The sequence below is a fragment of the Neovison vison genome, chromosome 2 (genome assembly GCF_020171115.1).
Source record: "Neovison vison isolate M4711 chromosome 2, ASM_NN_V1, whole genome shotgun sequence".
Lineage (NCBI taxonomy): Eukaryota > Metazoa > Chordata > Mammalia > Carnivora > Mustelidae > Neogale > Neogale vison.
In genome coordinates, this window is record NC_058092.1 from 182661764 (window position 1) to 182686280 (window position 24517).

The 24517-nt window shown below is 39.7% G+C and overlaps 1 protein-coding gene across 1 annotated transcript in view; it reads left to right on the plus strand.

Moving 5' to 3' along the window:
• MYPN (myopalladin) overlaps positions 1-24517 on the plus strand; it is an 85792-nt gene that overhangs the window by 17713 nt on the left and 43562 nt on the right. Inside the window, exons 2-5 of the mRNA XM_044236564.1 lie at positions 9116-9291; positions 11913-11964; positions 15729-15843; positions 16946-17017. Coding sequence (XP_044092499.1) covers positions 9116-9291; positions 11913-11964; positions 15729-15843; positions 16946-17017 — 415 coding nt within the window. The remainder of the gene's footprint in view (positions 1-9115; positions 9292-11912; positions 11965-15728; positions 15844-16945; positions 17018-24517) is intronic.

A 24517-nucleotide genomic window follows, 5' to 3' on the forward strand; every position in this document is an offset into this window, starting at 1 on the left:
TTTTTGTCCTCCTGTTGGTGTATAGAAATGCAACTGATTCCTGTGCATTGATTTTACATCCTGACACTTTACCGAATTCTGGTATGAGTTCTAGCAGTTTTGGAATGGAGTCTTTTGGGTTTCCCACATAAATTATCATATCATCCGCAAAGAGTGAGAGTTTGACTTCCTCTGTGCTGAGTCAGATGCCTTTTATTTCCTTTTGTTGTCTGATTGCTGAGGCTAGGACATCTACTACTATGTGGAATGGCAGTGGTGATAGTGGACAGCCCTGATATGTTTCTGACCTTAGGGGAAAAGCTCTCAGTTTTTCCCCATTGAGAATGATATTTGCATGGGTTTTTCTTAGATGATTTGATGATATTGAGGTATATACCCTCCATTCCTACACTATGAAGAGTTTTGATCAAGAAAGGATGCTGTACTCTGTCAAAAGCTTTTTCAGCATCTATTGAGAGTCTCGTATGGTTCTTGTTCTTTCATTTATTAATGTATTGTATCACATTGATTGATTTGCTGATGTTGAACCAACCTTGTGGCCCAGGAATAAATCCCATTTGGTCATGGTGAATAATCCTTTTAATGTACTGTTGGATCCTATTGGCTAGCATTTTTTTTAAGATTTTTTATTTTATTTATTTGACAGAGAGAAATCACAAGTAGACAGAGAGGCAGGAAGAGAGAGAGAGAGGGAAGCAGGCTCCCTGCTGAGCAGAGAGCCTGATGCGGGACTCGATCCCAGGACCCTGAGATCATGACCTGAGCCGAAGGCAGCAGCTTAACCCACTGAGCCACCCAGACGCCCCTTGGCTAGCATTTTGATGAGAATTTTTGCATCCATGTTCATCAAGGATATTGGCCTATAATTCTCCTTTTTGATGGTGTCTTTCTCTGCTTTTGGGATCAAGGTAATGCTGGCCTCATAAAATGTGTTTGGAAATTTTCTTTCCATTTATATTTTTTGAAACAGTTTCAGGAGAATAGGTATTAATTCTTCTTTAAATGTTTGGTAGAATTACCTTGGGAAGCCGTCTGGTCCTGGTCTCTTGTTTGTTGGGAGATTTTTGATGACTACTTCAATTTCCTTACTGGTTATGGGTCTCTTTAGAGTCCCTATTTCTTCCTGGTTCAGTTTTGGTAGTTTATATGTTCCCAGGAATGCATCCATTTCTTCTAGATTGTCCAATTTGCTTGTGTGTAGTTTCTCTTACATTCTTATAATTGTTTGTATTTTTTTGGTATTGATTGTGATCTCTTCTCTTTCATTCATGGTTTTATTTATTTGGGTTCTCTCTCTCTCTCTCTCTCCCTCCCTCTTTTTTTTTTTTTTTTTTTTTTTGATAAGTCTGGCCAGGGCTTTATCAATCTTATTAATTTTTCAAAGAACCAGCTCCTAGTTTCACTGATCTATTTTACTATTCTTTTGGTTTCTATTTCATTGATTTCTGCTCTGATCTTTATTATTTCTCTTCTCCTGCTGGGTTTAGGCTTTCTTTGCTCTTCTTTCTCCAGCTCCTTTAGGTGTAGGGTTAGGTTGTGTTTGAGACCTTTCTTGTTTCTTGAGAAAGGCTTGTATTGCTGTATACTTTCCTCTCAGAATCACCTTTGTTGTGTCCCAAAGATTTTGAACAGTTGTGTTTTTACTTTCATTTGTTTCCATGAATTTTTTCAATTCTTCTTTAATTTCCTGGTTGACCCATTCATTCTTTAGTAGGATGCTTTTTAGCCTCCATGTATTTCAGTTCTTTCCAACTTTTCTCTTGTGATTGAGTTCTAGTTTCAAAGCACTGTGGTCTGAAAATATGCAGGGAATGATCCCAATCTTTTGGTTCTAGTTGAAACCTGATTTGTGACCCAGGATGTGATCTATTCTGGAGAATGTTCCATGTGCACTAGAGAAGAATGTGTATTCTGTTGCTGTGGAATGGAATGTTCTAAATATATCTGTGATGTCCATCTGGTCCAGTGTGTCATTTAAAGCCTTTATTTCCTTACTGATCTTTTGTTTAGATGATCTATCCATTTCAGTGAGGGGGGTTGTTAAAGTCCCCTACTATTATTGCATTATTGTTCTTGTGTTTCTTTGATTTTGTTATTAATTGGTTTCTGTAATTGGCTGCTCCCATGTTAGGGGAATAGATATTTAAAATGTTAGATCTTCTTGTTGAACTGACCCTTTAAGTATAATATAGTGTCCTTCCTCATCTCTTATTATAGTCTTTGGCTTAAAATGTAATTTGTCTGTTATAAGAATTGCCACCCCAGCTTTCTTTTGATGTCCATTAGCGGGTAAATGGTTTTCCACCCCCTGACTTTAAATCTGGAGGTGTCTATGGGTCTATTTTTTTTTAAGATTTTATTTATTTATTTGACAGAGAGAGAGAGATCACAAGCTGGCAGAGAGGCAGTCAGAGAGAGAGGGGGGAAGCAGACTCCCTGCTGAGGAGAGAGCCTGATGTGGGACTCAATCCCAGGACCCTGAGACTGCGACCTGAGCCGAAGGCAGAAGCTTTAACCCACTGAGCCCCCAGGTGCCCCAAAGGTGTCTTTGGGTCTAAAATGAGTTTATTGGGTGCCTGGGTGGCTCAGTTGGTTAAAATGAGTTTCTTGCAGACAGCATGTCAATGGTTCTTGATTTTTAACCGTTCTGATACACTGTGTCTTTTGATTGGGGCATTTAGTCCATTTACATTCAGGGTAACTATTGAAAGATAGGAATTTAGTGCCATTGTATTGTCTGTAAGGTGGTTGTCACTGTATATTGTCTTTGTTCCTTTCTGGTCTGTTACTTTTAGGCTCTCTCTTTGCTTAGCGGACCCCTTTCAATATTTCCCGTAGGGCTCATTTGGTGTTTGCAAATTCTTTTAGTTTTTGTTTTTATCTCCCCTTCTATTTTCAGTGACAGCCTAGCTGGATATAGTATTCTTGGCTGCATATTTTCCTCATTTAGTCTCTGAATATATCGTGTCAGTCCTTTCTGGCCTGCCAGGTCTCTGTGGATAAGTCTGCTGCCAATCTAATATTTCTACCATTTTATGTTACAGACCTCTTGTCCCAAGTTGCTTTCAGGATTTTCTCTTTGTCACTAAGACTTGTCAGTTTTATTCTTAGAGGGAAGGGTATGGACCTATTTTTATTGGTTTTGAGGGGGACTCTCTGTGTCTCCTGGATTTTGATGCTTATTCCCTTCACCAAATTAGGGAAATTCTCTGCTATAATTCATTCCAGTGCACCTTCTGTCCCTCTCTCTCTTTCTTTTTCTTCTGGGATCCCAATTATTCTAATATTGTTTCATCTTATGGTATCACTTATCTCTCAAATTCTCCCTTTGTGGTCCAGTAGTTTTCTTTCTCTCTTTTTCTCAGCTTCTTTATTCTCCATCATTTGGTCTTCTATATCACAAATTCTCTCTTCTTCCTCATTTATCCTGGCAGTTAGAGCTTCCGTTTTTTTATAGCATCTCATTAATAGATTTTTAAATTTCAACTTAGTTAGATTTTGGTTCTTTTATTACTCCAGAAAGGATTCTCTATATCTTCCATGCTTTTTTCAAGCCCAGCTAGCACCTTGATAATTGTCATTCTGAACTCTAGTTCTGACATCTTACTAATGTCTGTATTGATTAGGTCCCTAGCCATCAGTACTACCTCTTGCTCTTTTTTTTTTGTGGTGAGTTTTTCCACCTTGTAATTTTATCCAGATAAGAATAGATGAATGAAAGAATAAAGTACAAAAGGGTAGCAACAACCCAAGAAAAATATACACTAACCAAATCGGAAGAGACCTGAAACCAGGGGAGAAGAAAGGAGGAAAAAAGAAAAAAAATTATATATAGATATAGATATCTGGTGAATAGAACAGAACCACACACTTGATTTGGGATGTATTTTGGTCTGTTAGAAGAAACTACCTCCCAAATTTTTTAAAAAAGAAACACACACACACACACATATGGAAATAAAGGTAAACATGATGAGGGAATGGAATATGACTGTAAAGATGAAAATTTTAAAATATTCTAAAAAAGGAATTGATAAGATAGGAAGTTGGCTGAAGAAAGAAAAAAAAAAAGAGGAAAGAATGTGATCAGCCTGGAGACTAGAACAAAGCCCTGCACTAGGGTACATTTCGATCTATTAGAAGAAACTGTATCCCAAAATTTTAAAGAGAGAAAAACCTTTATGTATACAAAAAATAAGGTTAAATAAGGAATAGAATATGACTATAATAATGAAAATTTAAAAAGGTGTTTAAAAAGATATTGAAAAGATAGAATAGTTAAAAAAACATTAGGGTAAGAAAGTGGAAAATTTTTTTTAAATAGAATAAGAAAAAATAAAATTTAAAAAACTTAACTTTGAAAGACTAAAAAAGTCACGGGGGGAAAAGCCATTAATTCTAGGTGTTGCTTTCCCCCAGCTCTGGAGTTTTGCAGTTTTCATTGATCAGTGAACTTGATATTGGCTGGATGTTCTCCCTAATCTTCTGGGGAATGGGCCTGTTGCTATGATTCTCAAATGTCTTTGCCCGAGCAGGATTTGCACTGCCCTTGCTGGGGGCCAGGCTAAGTAATCTGCTCAGTTTTGCTCTTGGTAGCTTTTGTTCCCTGAATGCTTTCCATACAGCTTTGGAGAATGGGAATGAAAATGGCGGCCTCTTAATCTCCAACCCTGTAGGAGCTGAGAGCTCAGGGCCCCACTCCTCAGTGCACCCTCAGGGAAAAGCCGTCAATCATTCCTGTCTCCCTTGTCTCCAGCTGCTCTCTGTGCTCACCAGGTCTGTTACTGAGCATTTCTATCTCTCTTCTATTTTTTTTTTTTTTTTTTGGAGATTTTTGTTATAAAACATTTAATGTTAACCTACAATACAATGTAAACTTTTATGAAAAAAATTTAAAGTACACTAGATTTCTTCAGTAAATTATCACATAACTATTCAGGTGCAGTACAAGTTAGGGCACTGCATCCTTTGTGGATGGATTTCCTGTTGCTGCATTCCTCACAAGTCCTAAAAAAAACCAGTTGTAAAGTGGAGCTCCTTGTTCAAGCACCAGATAATACTCCCCTGATTTTGCATTCTGGGGGTTATCACTTCTTCCCACAGTCATTTTCTGAAACTCTTTCCTTGGCCTTGGCACCATTAGCAATTTTCATAATGACTGCTCAGTTGAAGATTCTAGGTTCCTTTTTTTTTTTTTTTTTTAAAGAGACAAATATTATCCTCTGCTCATTTTTTATCCAAACTCAGAGTGGAGGAAAGCAAGGACAAAGAAGTATTTGCTGCAGGAAATTCTGTAGAAGTGGAAGAAAAGACCAGAAAGGCCCCACTGAGGCTGCAGAAATTCAACTGACTTTTGGAGTCCCCAAACCCAGGAGATTCCTGCAGTGCAGTTCTGCACCAGTCTTCCCAGAGGAGGAAGGAGAGGATCTCCCCGGATCTGCCACTTGTGGGGTCCCTGCAAAGAGCAGGCGTCCAAGTGTGTCTTGGATCATGGTTTAAGGTAACCCCGAGCTGAGAGCCCATTTCTCAGCTTCATCTCGGAGGCCAGCTTCCCCTATCTGATACCTGGCAGCTCTACCATCCTCAGACACCCCTGGTCTTTTTGTAACCTCGTGGGTCCTGGGACGACACCACAAGGGCTCCACCATCCCCACCCCTCCACACTCACAACCCCCACTTAGCCTCTGGAGTGATGTCCCTCACTCAGGACAGCGGAGTGGAGCAGACTTCTAAAAGTTCTGATTTTGTGCTCCACTGCCCTACTGCTCAGTGGAGCAGACTTCTAAAAGTTCTGATTTTGTCCTCCACTGCCCTACTGCTTGCTGGGAGCCAGCACTTCCCCCAGCAGTCTTTCTTCCCATGCATAGCCTCAGATTCAGTTCTCCACATATCCTACCTTCTAGAAAGTGGTCAATTTTCTGTTCCAAGAATTGCTGCTCTTCTTCTCTTCGATCTCCTGTTGAGTTTGTAGGTGTTCAGAATGGTTTGATAACTATCTAGCTGAACTCCTGGGACCTGATGATATTTAGGTCTCCTATTCCTCCACCATCTTGTGCCTGCGTTTTCTCTCTCTCTCTCTTTATGTGCTTAGTTCTGTGGTCCTATCACAAATTTGTCTCAATTCTCCAATACATTTGTAAAGTGTTTCCTAAATATTTGGTTTCATGCAGGTGAGCCATCAGGCCCATTTGTTTCTTTCTAGAGAATCTCCCCAGAACCCTCTTCCCCTTGTTCTAATATGGAGCAGCTGCTTATGCAGCCAGCAACTCAGTCTTCATCCCAGGGCATCCCCTAACTTTCAGAAGAGAGGATGCCCCTCACTGTGGGGATCTCTATGTGCACTTCCCAAACTTGAAATCGGCTACCCTATTTTAAGTTCTCTTCCCTGTTATTAGCGTGTTTCTACATCCAAACTTGTGTCTCCAAGTTCTGAAGCTTATAGTGTTGTACAGCACAAATTGGCTTCTTTCATTGACATCCACAAACAGACCCTTGATTTTCAGATTTCTTGACTCTCCTGGCTCCTCAATCTACTTTCCACCTTGTAAAAGTTTTCAAGATCTCAGTACTGCTCTCATCTCCCTTCTCAATCTTTTGGTTCTTGTACTTTTATACCTTTTAAAAATATCTTTATTCTCATTTTAGGGGCATTTCAGGAGGGAAGTAAAGGTAAACACATGTGCTTAATACATCATGTTTGACTGGATGTTCACTGTATTTAGAACTACATATGCTCTGAGGGTTTGTTCATATAAGCTCCTCAGGGACTTTTTCTTTTTAATGTTTTATTTATTTATCTTAGAGAGGGAGAGAGAGCATGAGCAGGGGAGGGGCAAAGGAAGAGAGACAAGCAGATGTCCCACTGAGCGGGGAGCCCAATGCACGGCTTGATCCCAAGTCCTTGAGATCATAGCCTGAGCTGAAGGCAGACACTTAGCCAACTGAGCCACCCAGGTGCCCTGTAAATTCCTTGGGGTCTTATTGAGATTTATGCCTTGGGGATTTACAAACCCAGTTCAGTAGCTACATATAGCACTGTCACAACAGATCAAAAACTGGCATAGAATTTGGTGAATTTAATACCAAAATTCTTACAAAATATTAACTATCAATTCTTTCCTCATTTGGTCTTTCAACACATGCAACACATATTTCCTGAGTATCTACCACATGTCAGGGCACTGTTGTAGTTATTGGGATTACATTGAAGAAGAAAAAAACGAATAATGTCTTGTCATGGACACTTTACAATTCAGTGGTGGGGGCCCTCACTAGAGCAAAGTGAACTGATTTCAGATAACAGATTCTGTGAAGATCCCTGCCTCTGCCAACACATGCCATTCCCTCTGTGTGTCTCTGTATTCACATAGGGTTTTCCTCTTCTTAAAGAACCCCATTCATACTGGATTAGGACCCATCCTAGTAATTTCACTGTAACTTGATTGTGTTTGCAAAGACCCTCCTTCCAAGTAAGGTCATACTCCCAAATACTTGCATTTAGGACTTCAACATATCCTTTGGGGAAAGATCATTCAATCCCTAACAACCCACATATTTTAGAAAAACACTCCAAGTTCACTATCCTGTACCTTTCTCTTAAAATTTTAACTATATATCTTGGGATTCTTTCCATATTGATGCATAGTGATCTTTCTCAATCTCTTTCCACAGTTGCAGAGTGTTCCACTATGTGACTGTACCATAGTTTATTTCATAGGACCCCTGGTGTTGGACACTCAAGTTCTTTCTAATATTTCACTATTTAAATGAGTAGCATGTACATTTGTCATTTTGTATGCATGCAAGCGGATTTGTGTGAGAGATTCCCACAAGTGGGATTGTTGGGTCCAAAGATAAACTTGCCTGTAATTTCAGCAGATATTGCCATATTCCTTTCATAAGGGTTGCACCATTTTGCATTTCTACTAAATGTAGATGACACTCATCAAACTTTTAGAGTTTTGTTAGCATGTAATATGAGAAATTGCATTTTTGTACAGTTTTGATGTCTTTTTCTCTTATTATGCACCTCCACATTTTAAACATTATTTTTTAAAAGATTTGTTTATTAGAGAGAGATGGAGAGAGACAACACATGTGTATGAGCAACAGGGAGGTGCAGAAGGAGATGGAAAGGGAAAGAATCTCCAGCAGGCTCCTGGCTGATCATGGAGCCCATTGCAAGATTCTATCTCACAACCCTGAGATCATGATCTAAGCCGAAATAAAGAGGTGGATGCTTGACTGGCTGAGCCACCCAGGCACCCCTAAACATTATTATGTGTATTATTTTATATAAATTTTTGGCCAAAAAACTATAATAAAAATTTCTAACTTCAAGTGTGTGGAATCAAAATAAAATACCATAACCTATGGAAACATACTTGGGTTCTTTGTCAAAGTTGGGCCACTACTGAAGAATATGACCCATCTTCCTTAGTCTGACGACTCAAGTAACCCAACAAAATAATTTTCATTTAGTAGGTCAGATGCAATTTCATAGTAGGGAATGATTGCACTCAACCTCATGAACTTTTAATATCCCTTAGATTATCTCCAGATAACCAAAGGAGTACTTACTAAATGCATAGTATGGAAAGCTGTACATCTTTTTAGGAGAAGCCAAGTTCCACCGCAAAGATCTAGTTCCTTGTGGTTGTCTTTCTCATCCATATGCTTTTAGTTGTATCATTCTTTTTTTTTTTTTTAAGATTTTATTTATTTATTTATTTTAGAGAACGAGAGTACAAGAGGAGAGGGAGGAACAGAGCAAGAGGGACAAACTCCATGTTGAGCATGGAACCTGACTCAGGGCTTGATCTCACGAACTTGAGATCATGACCTGAGCCAAACCAAGAGTCGGGCACTTAACCAACTGAGCATCCCAGGCACCCCACTCAGTTGTATCATTCTTGATAGGAGCCATTTCTCAAATTTCTTGAATAAAGTGTCAATGTAGCTTGAATATAGCCAACTCTCCTTATTGTTACAATCAAATTATACCATTTAATGTTCTGATTCTAAGTTGTCACGGTTTTCCTCTTAGGGAATATCTGGAGCGTTTATGTTATTAATTTTCACACTTTGGTCATGTGCAATATTCCCTTCTTTGCAGGTGGTACTGTGAAGGAAAGGAGCTTGAAAATTCCCCAGACATTCATATTGTCCAGGCAGGAAATCTGCACTCATTGACCATTGCTGAAGCCTTTGAAGAAGACACAGGACGCTATTCCTGCTTTGCTTCTAACATCTATGGGACAGATTCAACCTCTGCTGAGATTTATATAGAAGGTAAAACAAAATACTCTTACAGCATGGCCCTTATTGGTAAGACATATTTATAATAAATATTTAGCAAAGGACTACTATACCATGCATTCTTCTAGGCAGTGGGGATAATAGCAGTGAGCCAAACAGACAAAAGATCATGAACAGATGGAATTTGCACTGTGATGAGAGAGAAAAAAATAAGTGAAATAAATAAATTAAATATATAATATGATAGGTATACGAAATGGTTCTGATCACCAATTCCAACCTGTGTGTGGTATGTGAGGTTGGGTGTCCTACAGTTTAACTCAGTTCTAACATCACTTACCTGGATATAGTGTTAGATCCAACAAGCTAAAGGTTTAGTTCTACAAGATGGCTCCTACCTCACTTCAGATGCCAATCACAAGTATTAGGCCCCCAGATAACCCACAACTTCTGTCTCACTTAGTTACAAATTGGAGGTTTCCACAACCCCCTCCTTGGGTTCAATTAATTTGCTAGAGTGGCTCACAGAACTCAGGGAAAAGGATATGATAAAGAATACAGATGAACAGCCAAATGAAGAGATACATAGAGTGACGTCTTAGGTGGTCTGGGGTGCACGAGCTTCTGTACCTGTAGAATTGGGTTGTGTCACTCTCCCAACGTGAATGCAGTGGTGCATTTGCCAACCTGGAAGCTTTCCATGCTACTGGGATTTTACGGAGGCTTCCTCATGTAGGCATGATCAATTACTGTCTCCATTTCCTGCCTTTCTCCCCTCTTAGGAGGCTGGGGGTGGGGGGGACTGGAAATTCCAAGCTTCTAATCATGGCTTGGTCTTTCTGGAGCCAACCAGAGTCACTTCATTAGAGCCAACCAGAGTCACTTCATTAGAACAAAAGATGCTCTTGTGCTCTTATCACTTAGAAGTTTATAAGTGTTTTAGTTCTATGGGGTTCGAAGACAAATATTAGAACAAGATATGCTCATGACTTGGGAAATTATAAGAGTTTTAGCAGCTCTGTGCTGGGAACTGGGGACAGAGACCAATAGATATGTTTTCTGTATCTCACAGTATAGGTAACAGTACCGAAGAAATAGAAAGCAAGAAAAAGGGATAGGAAATACACATATGTGTGCATATTTGCTTGAGTGCACACATGCATGAGTGTGTGGGTAGGGGAATGGGGGCTGTCATTCTACAGATAGCGTAGTCAGGGAGGACCTCACTATCCAGGTGACATGAGTGAAGACCTGGAGGAAGGGAGGGAGTGAGCCACAATGATATTCAAGGGAAAACTACTCTAAATGGAGAAATCAGTAGTACACTGACCCTGAGGTGGGAGTGACCCTGTGTTTAGGTATAGAGATGAACCAACGTGTCCTGGTTGGAGGAAACAAAGAAAAAAGTAACAGATGAAGTCAGAAGTTCAAGGTGGGGTAAAGTGGGGAGGAGACAGGTAAACAGATCATGTTGGTCTTTGTAGGTCATTGTAAGGACTCTGGCTTTTACTCTAAGGGAGATGGGAAGCTGTAGAGGATTCTGAGCAGAAGTGTGACATAATCTGACAGCTTTTAATGAGGTCACCCTGGCTCCTGATTAAGAATATACCTCAAGGAGTCAAGGGTAGAAGCAGGGAGACCATTTGGGAGAATTGGACAGGCATTTACATCAGCACCAAACTTATATGACTAACTTTATGGAAGAAATCATTTCATGTTCCTTATATATTTACCTAATTTTTTTTCCATTTTATCTCATCTCTGAGTTTTTTCAGAGAATAGACAATAGAAAAGAATAAAGAACTATTCTTTAGCACTTTTATCATCTATAATACCTTATGTATGCCTTGGTTTTAGCACTTAAATATTGTATTATTTTGGTATAAATGCTCATTCACCAACTAGATTATAAAGCTGGAACTGTCTCATTCCTTTTTATATCTTTAATACCGTATGTAATACCAAATATATAGTGAATATTTGATAAACATTTATTGAATAGATGCATGAATAATGATAATAATGAGTAATGCATGATAGATATGTGTTGTATATTTTTATCTGCAAATTTTTTTAAGTATAATAAATACCACCAGATTTAGCTCAGTTATATCTTCCTGGAATTCACTATCTTGAGAAGTAAAGCCGAGATCAAAGCTTTGCTAGCTGTGCTGAGATTGGATTGCTGATTTTTAAAATTTGTGGCAATAGGGCTTCAAACACCCCCACTCCCAAGATGAAGTATGACTTGTTAATATTAGGGTTGGGCGGAAGAGCATCCACCTACACCTACAATGTTCAGAATCCAATGTAATCCCTCCTTTTATTTAATTAGGCCAAAAGCAAGAGGATTTATGGACAGCATAAAAGGTCTACAAAAATGGCTCTGTTAGAGGCATAAGCAGGTGTTTTATATATAAGTACATTTGATATTTAGGCCAGTTAATTTGAACTCTGTCATTAACTGGCCATGTGACCTTGAACAAGTTCTTCAACTACATAGGATCTGTATCTCATCTGTCAAATTAGGTGTTAGTGTAGGAAATCACTGAGTTCATATCTAGGTCTGAAATTCTGTAGGTCTTCAAATGCCTAGGAACTGGTTTAAGAAATTATCGTCTTTAAGATTTCATGTCTTGTTTTCACTTTTCCAGGGGTTTCTTCTTCTGACTCAGAAGGGGACCCTAACAAGGAAGAGATGAATCGGTAATTCTAATTTTCTATCTTATGGCTTTAGCATCCTCAGATCCTAAGAAAGTTTCTATTTGGCTTAGTAGAACTTGAAAAGGGTGGCTCCAGGGTCTGACCTCAAAAAGTAAATATTGAGTGGCTTTAGAGAACTCTCCTTCTTTTGCTTTAAGTCTTTCCTAGAAGAAGAACTTTAATATTGCCAATATTTTAAAAATGAGGCATCACCTGTCATCATACTTATATTATCATGCTATATCAATGGCCCAGTGCTTCAAAAAAATTCATGTTTTGTGACTAGATATTAGCATTCATAAAGACACAAAACCTGGTTACCTTAAATTATATATGTGAGTGATGTAAGTCATAACCTTTTTGTTAGACAATTATACTTAGTACTGTTTTGTTATTTATTTATTTATTATTATATTTAGTATCCATTCTTTACTTTCCCAACCATCAGTTAAGCACCTACTCTACACCAGGCACTTCATTAGACACAATGTGTAATAAGAAAAATAAAGTGCTTCCTACTTTTGAGAGGTTCACAGTCTACTAGAGGGAAATACATAGCAAATATAGCAAGAGATGTATACCAAGCATATAGAAAGCAAGTAATAACGTGTAATGATATAACCATGGGCAGGGTGTATTGGACTTGGCACAAAGGTCTCTTTATTGGTTAGGAAGGGTCTGGAAAGGCTTCACAGAGTTGGTGACCTTGAGCTGAGTCTTTAAAGAGCAGTAGGTGGACACCCCCAAACAAGGAAGGAAAGAGCATTTTCGGGCAGAGGAAACTATAGACAGAAGGCATGGGACCTGAAATGGATGCAAATTCCATTCTCTGAGATTACCTGAAACAACATTTGGAAGACTGGTTAGAGTTGTTGACTTGTTTGCAAATTCTGTCCTCCCCTACAGAGGGAAAGCTCCTGCAGGGCAGAGATCATGTCTTAGTCTTTTCTTTTTTTTTTTTTTTAATTTTATTTTTTTAAAGATTTTATTTATTTATTTGACAGACAGAGATCACAAGTAGGCAGAGAGGCAGGCAGAGAGAGAGGAAGGGAAGCAGGCTTCCCGCCAAGCAAAGAGACTGATGTGGAGCTCTATCCCAGGACCCTGGGATCATGACCTGAGCTGAAGGCATAGGCTTTAACCCACTGAGCTACCCAGGCACCCCATATCTTAGTCTTTAAAATACCTTTGTGTATGCTTGCCTTGGAATAGAAACAATAATTTGCTTTTAGTTTTTTCACAGATATGAAAGTTCATAACCAGAGTAAATGAATTCTCTCTTTTAACTCTTCCTTATTGTTCTCGTGGCTTTTGGTCAATTCCTACTTCTTTCCTGCCTCTTTATGCCAGCCACCTCCTTATGGTTGCTCCAGCTCTTTTCTCCCGCTCATGGCCTCCAAACTACAATCAGACATTTTCTAAATGATAATTCTGATCCTCTCATTTCCCTAACTTAAAAAAAAATGTATTATCAATGGGAAAATAAAAACCAAGCACAAGGGGCGCCTGGATGGCTCAGTCAGTTAAATGTCTGCCTTCAGCTCAGATCATGGTCTGAGGGTCTTCGGATGAACCCATATTGCACTGGGCTCTTTGCTCAGCAGGGAGCCTGCTTCTCCTTCTCCCTTTGCCTGCTGCTCCTCCTGCTTGTATTCACTCTCTCTGTGTCAAATAAGTAAATAAAATCTCAAACAAACAAACACAACATGAACAACATTAAAAAAAATTAACATGACATACAAAACCTGATTGAGTAGAATATCAACCAGGCTTTCCTGCTTCCTCCTCCTCCCTTCTGCAACCTCACGTTCCCTACATGGCTCCTGTCTCATTCAAACAATGTATAGTTTATGTTCATCCCTTTGTTCAAGTCGTTCACTTTGCTAGGAAAGCCCTATCCCCTCTGCCTGGAAAACTATGTATCCTTTAAGACACAGTCAAGTTCTCTAATAAACTCTTCCTCCACCGCACATTCCTAACTTCTTCCTCAAGTCTCTCATAACATGGTTTATAAGCCTCATGGGTAGGAATTTTGATATACAAACTTGAATAAGTAAGAAATATCTCGGTTGATTATTTTCTTTAAATCTACTTTTGGTAGTTAGGATTTAGCTTTAGTTCTGTGTAATACACACCCCAAATGACAGTAATGTAAATAAGAGAGATATTTATTTCTCACTCACATAAACATATGGATTTGGCTGGTAGAATGGCTGTACATTTCACTGGGTTCCAGTGGCTTCCAGCTTCATTTCATTCTAAGGGATAGCCTCATCTTAGTCTCAGATTGCAAATAATGAAGGGCATTCCCCACCCCCTTCTTAAGGTCATTTCCCTTAGATCAACATACATCACTATCCTTCACATCCCATGACTAGAGAGTAGTGATGTGGCCATACCTAGATTAATGAAGGTCAAGAAATGCAGTCTTTATTTAGAATAGCCATATAAAGAAATCAGGAATTCTATTATTGTAGAAGAAGAAGATGGATGCTTTGGGGACACAGACAGCCTCTGCATCATTACATAATTCTGTTTCTGAGACCCCACCCTTCTGGGCTGGGAAAAAAACTTGATCACTCATTATTGGCCATCCCTTTCCTCCTCCACAGCTGTACAAAGATGATAGATATATATATATAGACATGGACATTGCGTTTGATATTAAACACTGCTGTAATCATCTTACATGAATTACCTTTTTTAACCCTCACAAAAAAACCTTTGAAGTAAGAATTATTTCCACATTTTAGAGATAAAGGAGCTGAGGAAGAGGGAGGTAACAACTGGACAAAAGGGAAGCCCATCCTGTCATCAGTCATCTATCCCTATGGGATATGGGAGGGAGTCTTATCTCCTAGACCTCAAGGTCCCTTCAAGTCCAGTGCTTTGTTGCCTCCTGACATGCTGGGGGACTGATATCTTAAGTAAGACTGGGAGCCTTTTAATTAGAGGGGTTGCCATCCCCTCTGAACTCTGGTTCTCCCTCTTGTAAGGCTCTCTGACAAGATCCTCAGACCTCTCTCTTCTTCACAGCAAAACTAAAATAATCTCCCCTCCACAGTCTTCTTGTGACTACTTCCTGGCTCTCTTGCCCTTCAAATAATCTTTTTAATTTAATTTAATTCGCGTAAACTTGAGCTTGTTGACTCAGGCTATTTCTGCTTTATGCCACGCCAAAATGCCAGAAGCCTGGACTTTATCTTGGAATGAAAGGGTAAGGGAAAATACAGAGGAAAATACAACGACAACAAAAATCTCAAGTAATTATCTTCTGTAATTGTCTTGCTTGAATCTCCGTTAGTTATGACTATTCTTAAGTCCCCAGCTGAGGGCAACTAACTCAAGGACAGTAGTGGCATCTTAACATCTTCCTGTTGACATTACCTATCAACATGTATAGTAAAAAGGGGCACCTGGGTGGCTCAGTTGGTTAAGCTTCTGCCTTTGGCTCAGGTTGTGATCTTGGGCTCCTAGGATGGAGTCTTGCAGCTCTCTGCTCAGCAGGAAGTCTGCTTCTCCCTCTCCCTCTCACTCTCTCTCTTACCCTCCCTGTGCACTTTCTCTCCTTCTTTCTCAGATAAATAAATAAAAATATTTTTAAAAAGTGTATATTAAAGAAGTGTAAGCATTTGTGGAATACTGTTGAACAAAAAATTTCAGTACATCTAACTTGTAACAAGTGATGACATTACTAGCTTTTCTGAAAGAATTTTCAAAAACAATGACAGGTCTGTTTTAAAATCTATATTTTAATCATTTCTCAGAATCCAGAAGCCAAAAGAGGTATCATCTACTCCCACTACTTCTGCAGCCATTCCTTCAGCAGCACCCCAAGCCCAGCATGTGGTGGCCCAGCCCAGGGTGTCAGCCGTCCAACAGGTATAGAGACTAAGTGAAACACAGGTGCCATGGACTGTGATGAGCAGGCACTGTGACCATGGCCATCCTGTATGGCATGATTGTATTCTCCTCTGTGGCAACCTCATGACTTTGGGCAACACACTTCCACGATCATGATAATGGTGTTTCTTATTGTTGTGGGAACATATTCTCTAGCTTCATAGGCAGATTTCACGGGAAAAGAAACTCTTTACTAAGTAGTCTTGATATTCCAGTTTAATGAAGGGCATTGGTTAGGTATACAAAGAGCTGCCAGCTCTCACACTGGCCCAGGCAGGACACTATATCATGAAACTCAGTTTCATGGAGCTGCAAATAATTCTACTTTCTAAGATACAACAACCAGGAAATGATTTTTTTAGAAAGCATTTAATGCTCTCATCCTTCAAGTTAATGATGATGATTATGATAATGATGATGATTATAATGCATGCATATTGTAAAAACATTCAAAAGATATAGAAGTATATTCAGTAAAAACCTTAGTCAAGATATGACTCCCATGCCCCAACTCCTCAGAGGTACCTTTTGTTAATAGTTGCTAGCAGATAGTTCTAGGCATTTTCTGTGCATGTATATGAATATATATAATATTTTTAAAATATGAAGTCATACTAATCTAAGTGCATTTGTAATATGTTATTGATATATTTATTTATGTATGAGTAAACACATTAATCTGCAACTTAAAAAAAGTTCAAACAGAGTTTCTTATTTAATCCATTTAATAATGTAGAGGGGTCACATTTTAGTTCTAACCCAGTAGTTTTCAAGCTGTGGTATGTAGAGACTCAGGTTTTATGGAACTTCCTCAGGGGTTTAGGGTTTATTATAACCCGTAGAGCTCTCGCTGTATGTTGAGGCTGTGGGGATAGACAGCACTTATTTATAACCACCATGGCCTAGAAAGAAATACAATCAATTCAGTATCAAATTTGAAGTCTGTGGTTCATAGACTTAGAAAGGTCAGTCTTTTGGTTTTAGAATAATTGCATGTACAAAATGCTATAGACTTGTTTTATCTATCATCTAGGTAGTAACCATGGTGACAATGAATCTATTGTTGGTTCCCTTCTAATAGTGTCAGAGCCCTACCAACTATCTGCAAGGATTGGATGGAAAACCTATCATTGCAGCTCCTGTGTTTACAAAGGTAATCAAAATATTCCTTCTTTCTGTCATGGCTTTAAACAAAGCACAGTACCCCCACAAAATTGTAGGATCCAAGATTTACTGACTTAGCTCAGGATTTTGGTCTTTAATAATTACTATTTAGGGTTTGGGGGGTTTTGGTAGTTGTTACCAGGTCATTTCAAGTCCCAGATTTTTAATACTGGTTTGCATAATGAGAGGAATGTCTTCCACCACTCACCACATTGATCTCTATATGGCCGACTTATTGCTGCTAAATGAAGTAGCCACACCTAAGGGTCAGGTGATAAGTTTCTAGCCACTCCCTACTCCAAAGGTTTCTCTGAACTTTCAGGAGAATCCAGTTGCAGGCACATGTCTCTAGTGTTTAAAGCGATGGAGTTAAATGATCTTAGGAGGCTTAACATAAAGGAACACTCTAGGACAAAGAACTTTCTTCTAATAGTATCAACTATTGTGATGGCATCAAATTCTGAGTCTCACAATCTTTGTATTCAGAACTGGAAAATTTACTCAAGCACTTCATTTACAAATGAAAACACAAGGGAGAGCCAGGGACTTGAGGCAGTTTACCCAAGGTCAGAAAGCGAGTTAGTGGCAGAATCGGGACTAGAAAAAAGTTCTCCCAATTCCCAGTCTATTATTCCTACCTTTATATAACATGCTTTGTTTATGTGTTGCCCGAGACAATAAATTTAAAGGTGAAAATTGAGGCACTTTTTTTTTTTGGTGTTATGAAGACTACATGGATGAAATCCATACCTGGATTTACAGCGTATTGTGTTTATGAATGCCAAAGGGAGGCCCAAAGAGATTTTGTCCTGTCAGAAGTATGCTTTAGTTTAGAGCAGCGGTTCTCAATCAGAGTTAACTTTGCCCCACAGGAGACGTTTGCAATGTTTGTAGATATTGTTGGTGGTCAGCACCAGGAGATCGTGCTGTCGGCATCCAGAGATGCTGCTAATCATCCTGTGATGTACACAATGACAGCCTCTTTGGGGGTGTCCTGATCGGGTGGGGGTCAGTGGGTGTGTGTGGTAAAAAAAAATTCCGCCAAGGCTGAACAAAGGAGATGGAAGTTAACCATGGATGGAAGTTGACTATCCTGCAAGGGAGCTGCGGGCAGGACAGCAAAGAAGAGACTGTCTACGAGACAGTGGTAAGGAGCTATAGTTATAGGGTGGAGTGAGGGTGTATGGAGATATATGGGATTTTCCCTTTTTTGGTAATCTTAGGAAGTATGCCAGGTAGTAAGGAGCCCATTGGTCGGTTAGGAACTATGGTTTAATGAGCCTCTTTGCATTCAGCTAGGTAGGCCCTTCAACCATTGCTCAAGCCTGTGGCCTAAAAGCAGCTTCTACACCTCCCACAATAAAGAATCATCCAGTCCAAATTATCAATTGTTCTGAGGCTGAGAAATCATGGTTTAGAGCAAAATGGCAAAAATGGCATATTGTCCAGAGTATGAACCCCGAAGAAAGAGCTAAATGCACAACTTCCACGGAAACACCAGTTTTAGGAAAGTTCTATTGTATCACCTCATCTCAGATGGTTTTCCAAAGTCAAGCAGAGTCTAGAGTGACGTTTATCCGTATCTGTATCAGTTGGGCAGACATTCTTATGTGAAGCAAGATGCCTCTCCATGTATCAGGTTCATTTCTTGTAATCTGCTTTTGGAATTTCAGCCTTACTATTTTCAAAGATTTGAAGTAGGAAAGCAACATATCTATGACTTAGAGAATACAAGATTTTGAAGAAGAGTTATAAGTAGACCTTTGTATAGATTTGTGTGTGTGTGTGTGTGTGCACGCGCACACATGCAAACATATGGGCATGTACATGTGTGTAATACAGCCAACAGAGCTACCTCTAATTATCTCTTATTTTAATACTAAGTCACCTAGCCTTAAAACAGAGCTTATGTGCCACAGAATCTGGACTTTAAAAAAAGATTTTATTTATTTATTTGAGAGAGAGCAAGAGAACACGAAGAGGGGAGAGGGGCAGGAGAAGAGGGAGATGCAGACTCTCCACTGAGCAGGGAGCCCAACACAGGCCCAATCCCAGGACCCTGAGATCAAGAACTGAGCCAAAGGCAGACAGTTAACTGACTGAGCCATCCAGGCACCCCAAATCGGGACGTTTTAATTTTTCATGCCCTTTTGTCACACCCTAGAGACAGTGCTAACTCTTCAAAAGCAACTAAATCACAGAATAAATAATTTATACCCAGTACCAGCTGAAGTGTCCTCTCTCCTCTTCCTCACCACCACCTGCCCAGCCAGGCACCAGACAGGCATCCTTGTCTCCTGCTCACTTTCAAATCTTCTCAGGTGTTCTGTCTTCCCCACATCTGAATCACCGGGTACATACCTTTGGAACGACAATTAGCACACTAATGAAGCTGTTTGCACACACACAAGCACCTTGAAGGCTATCTCCAATATCTAAATGGAAGTCCATGAAGGAAACAATGGGTCCAAAGCCATATTATTCCAATAAATCCAATAGGACTTTAGCACTTCTTTACATTTAATTTTCATGGGCTGGTTAAATGAACAGGCGTAGTGGCTTTCGTGTGGTGACTCTGATACCTCCTTGCAATTAGATACTCTCATGGGCAGATTCATATTTGCATTGACAAATAAAAATGGGAAAATAAATTAGTCATTAGTTACATCCCAGTAAACCTAGTAAAACTTGAGAATATCATAGGTCCAAATGCATTGAGTACACCTAGCTTTGCCTAGCCTACTTTAAACATGCTCGGAACACTTACATCAGCCTGCAACTGGGCAAAACCATCTAATAGAAAGCCTATTCTATCGTAAAATGTTGCATATCTTGTAGAATTTGTTGAATACTGTACTGAAAGTGAAAAACAGACAGGTTGGATGCTTACAGAATGGTTGTCAGGGTATCGGTTGTTTTCCTTCGTGACGGCATGGCTGACGGAAGGCTGCCACTCAGCCCTCCTATCTGTCATCACAAGAGAGGAGCACACTGCATATCGCTAGGCCAGGAAAAGATAAAAAATTCAAAATCTTTCGCAGTTTCTGCTGAATGTGTATCCCTTAGGCATCATCGTAAATTTGAAAAAATTGTAAGTTGAACCTTATAAAGTCGGGGACCATCCGTGTATGGCGTTTGTTAGATAAATCTCCAAAAACACTAGGAAAACAGTCCTTGATACAAAGACCCAAACTCTGAATAGGCTTTCTCAGCCCTCAGGAGATGTGCTTTTGCCTCCATAAATGGGCTCAGGATTGCTCAGAGGTAGGGCACAGGGATAGGATAGGCTGTGGCTCAGATTCCAGGCAGACTTATCAGCAATGGTGTGCTTGCGTTTGTTTCCACCAGTGAGGGCAGAATTGAGGTCATAGTCACTGCCAGTGTCAGGAAATTTCTGAGTCAGGGCCACCGATGATGGTAATCACATGGCATGGGCCATGAGAGCTGATCATACGTTTGTTTGGGTTATTCCTGCTGTATTTACTTCTTTAGGGACTTCTGGCATTCCAACGCCTATGATTGATTTTCTATACTGCCCAACAAAGCATTTCTTTGCCAGTAATGGCAAGAAGCTATTTTCCTAAAGCAAAAATTAGAGAGCGGAGTTTTATTTAACTCCTTGTGCCTCCTTTGGTGATAGGGAAGTATTAGCATTATCTTCTTTTTAAAGAAGGTTGAAATGAAAAGGAGGGCTGCCCAGCAAAACAGTGGTAGCTTGAGAGACTACCATATCTGGTTCACTGCTCTACTTCTAGGTGATGCCTATATTTTTAAAAAATATTTTATGGAAATAGACTATCCTCCATCTTCTATACAGTATCAAAAGCACTCTCACCTCTATTTATGGGGGAGAAAACAGAGCTCACACTTCTTGAGTGCGAAGGGAGGTAGATGATCAAATTAGATTAGAATCTTACTGCTCCTGCGGCTCCCAGTCCGGCAGCAGCTGCCCTGGCCAGCTTTCAAGGCTCCAGCCGCCCTGGCTCCAGCTGCTTCAGCAGTAATTTGAAGAGTGCAAGGGGGCAGGGGAAGTGAGAATTTGAAGAGCACCTCATTATATAATAGCAGAAGCAGGAAAACCCTGAAATAACTGGGCCGGTGGCCGGATCCAGATTTCTAAAGATTACATGCCTCCCTCCCAACCCTCCCCAGCCCAACAATGCCAGAAAGTTTCTGGCTCAACTGTTGCTCTGGGCGTCTGCACCCACCAAGGGGATAAAAAGGTCTTTCATCAAACACTTCTTTATCCAAACTCCTTTGAACCAACTCCAGCCTAAAGCACTATACACATTCACTTGCAGCCTCTCTCTCCCAAGGTACACAAATATCAACTGGATTAAAAAAGGAATAAACTGGGGTACCTGGGTGGCTCAGTCAGCTAGGCATCCAACTCTTGATTTTGGCTCAGGTCATGATCTCAAGGTTGTGAGATTGGACCCTGTGTGGGGCTCGCACTGGGTGTGGTGCCTGCTTTAGATTTCCTCTCCCTCCCACCTGTATCCTCCCAACCAACTCTTTAAAAAAAAAAAAAAAAGTCGGGGTAGCATCTGGGTAGCTCAGTCAGTTAAGCATCTGCCTTTGGCTCAGGTCATGATCCCAGAGTCCTGGGATCAAGTTCTGCATTGGGCTCCCTGTTTGACAAGAAGCCTGCTTCTCCCTCTCCCACTCCCCCTGCCTGTGTTCCCTCTCTTATTGTCTCTCTCTGTCAAATAATAAATAAAATCTTTAAAAAAAAAAAAAAAGAATAGAATAACAGTATGAACCTTATAGCTGTTATCTTTTAACCAATAAGGAAGATGTCCTTTCTCAAGGTTATCCCTATATTATATTTTTGGGTATAAATCTAAGCACAAACTAACTCCTTTCAGCTCACATTTAAAGCACCTGGCACAGAGCCTGGCACATAGTAATATTGATCCAGTGGTGAATAACTTCCATTTCAACTAAATAAAGAATTATTGCTTTCATTGTTTTTTGGCTTCAGAGTATCTTTAGGAGGAATAGAGAAAAAAAAAAGTATATCAAATGGTTATGGAAGAAATGCTTCTGAAGGCTTTGTGCTGTCAAATCACCCTACAAAGAATGTCTTTCCAGGTGATCAGTGGTGATGACACATAAGACAGATTTGCCCTTTGGATACTGTTTACCTCAGGAGGTTGTAAACCCTCAGTTTAAGAACTTTAGTCCAAATCCATAATTCCTAGTTTAGACTAATTAAATCTTTGTTAGCTGGGGAATATTTCATTTATCTTATTCATTTTCAGTGGAGTCAAAATGATTCTGATCAGGTCTGGTGACATTGCGCCATTAACACCCTAAGACCTACTCGCCTGTTGAATATTGCACCATCTGCACTATGTTCAAATGGTGTGATTGGTTTGGACCCTGGTGTGAGTTTGTTCCTTCTCATGAGACTTTTGTAGAAAAGCAGTCTTCAGCAATAACAACTATCATCGTCCTTCAAACTGTGACTTTCAAAAACTTTTTTTGCGTGGCTTGTAAGATGACCCTTGGCACCTCTCCTACTGAGTATTGATGATGTATCAAATAGAATGAGTTTGCATCTCATATCACAGACACTTAGCAGGCATATTAATGTAGTATCTGAGGTATCTTGGCTGGACTCTCAAATAGAACACAGGTCTTGACCTTCAATGTCAAGTGAGCAATTACAACCAATTAATGTTGGTCTCAACTGTGAGCAACATATTCTCAAGTATATTCTTTTGGTGTAACCTCTGCAGATTGAGAATTGGCTGATGTATCTGAACTGCAAGCCATGTCAGAACATATAGAGTGATCTCATTCTTCTTATATCCACTTAAAAAGGATGCCATATTTAATTTATTCAATCCCTTCTTCCCCCACCACCACTTTTTCCCCCTTGGTCTGTTTTTCTAATTTGTTTGCCTCAAGGAATGAAACTCTATCTCATATGAATCCCAGGGAGATGTCTGACTGCCATTAAAATTTTCACTCAGCCTCAAAGCTGCCATGTTACACAGAATTTGATCAGATGTCAAGGTGGAGGGCATATCCACCAGCTTGCCAGGAGTACCCAAGACTCCTTGATGTTCCCTGCTTACTAAGAACATTCCTTTCTTGTCACTAGAAGTTATTCTTTGGGGTAGATAAAGAATAAGAAGGTATTTTTGGAGAGGGGGTTGTTATTGTTTTTGTTTATCAAATAGTTCCTTATTAATTCAGAGACCCCTCGGTACAAATCTCATCTTGAATTACTTCAGCAAACAAATTTGAGAGTGCAAAAGAACTGAACACTAATGTTGAACTACAGCGCCCCCTGGCTTTCCCAATATCAACTTACATACCTCCGAGGTAAAAGTCATCTACTATGCATAGCTAACTAAGGCTCTGTGGTTATTCCCACCCCTATATTTCTTAGACAAATGTCATAAATATGATGGGGCCATGCCATGAACATACTATAATACTATCATTTATATATCTATAAATAATCACAGAATATTTATAAAACGTGAATGACAAAAGCAAAAAAGTAGCTAAATATCAGCTTTCCCTTTCTCTGATGCAGAAGCCAATATTTCCTTAATGCAGATCTCCAAATAGTAATAATAGAAAGCCTTGCAGCATTTGTTACTAATAGAGCTTGTAGAGGAAGTTAATCATAATATTTCCATGTTTATAATGTTTGCTCCAACATTAAAAACAATAATATGAAAAAAACAGTAATGTGCCCACACACATACCAAAGAAGAATTTCATAATCAAATGAAGTATAAGAGGCACCTGGGCTGCTCAGCAGGTTAAGCATTGGACTCTTGGCTTAGGCTCAGGTTGTGATCTCACGGTTCTGGGTTCAAACCCTGCCTCAGGTTCCATACTTAGCTTGGAGTCAGCTTGAGAAATTCTCTCTCCCTCTATTCCCCCTCTCCCCCCTCCCCTACCCTTTATCTCTCTTTCCCTCTCTTTCTCAAGTCAAATAAAGTACCAACTACACAAAAGAATGTGTGACTTTTTTAAAAAGATTTTTTATTTATTAGAGAGAAAGAGAGAGAGGTGAAGGGCACAAGCAGTGGGGAGGAACCAGGCTCCCTGCTGGGATCATGAACTGAGCCTAAGGCAGACGCTTAACCAACTGAGCCACCCAGGTGCCCCAGAATGTGTGCCTTTAAGCTCACAAATCATGAGTGAAAGACTGGTTGTGAATGGAAACTGTGAGTGCCATTCTCTGGTAGATTCTATTATAGAATATATTGATATGATACAGTTCAAAGTGGTTTTGTAGGGGCATCTGGGTCGCTCAGTGAGTTAAGTGTCCCACTCTTGATCTCATCACAGATCTTGATCTCAGGATCAAGAGTTCAAGCCCCACGCTGGGCTCTGCACTTTCAAGAAACAAACAAACAAAAGCGAAGTGGTTTTGTAAACTTTTTTCATGGATATGCACTAAAACATTTAGTGATACTTTAACAAAATTACAACATATTGTACCATGACATCAGACTCT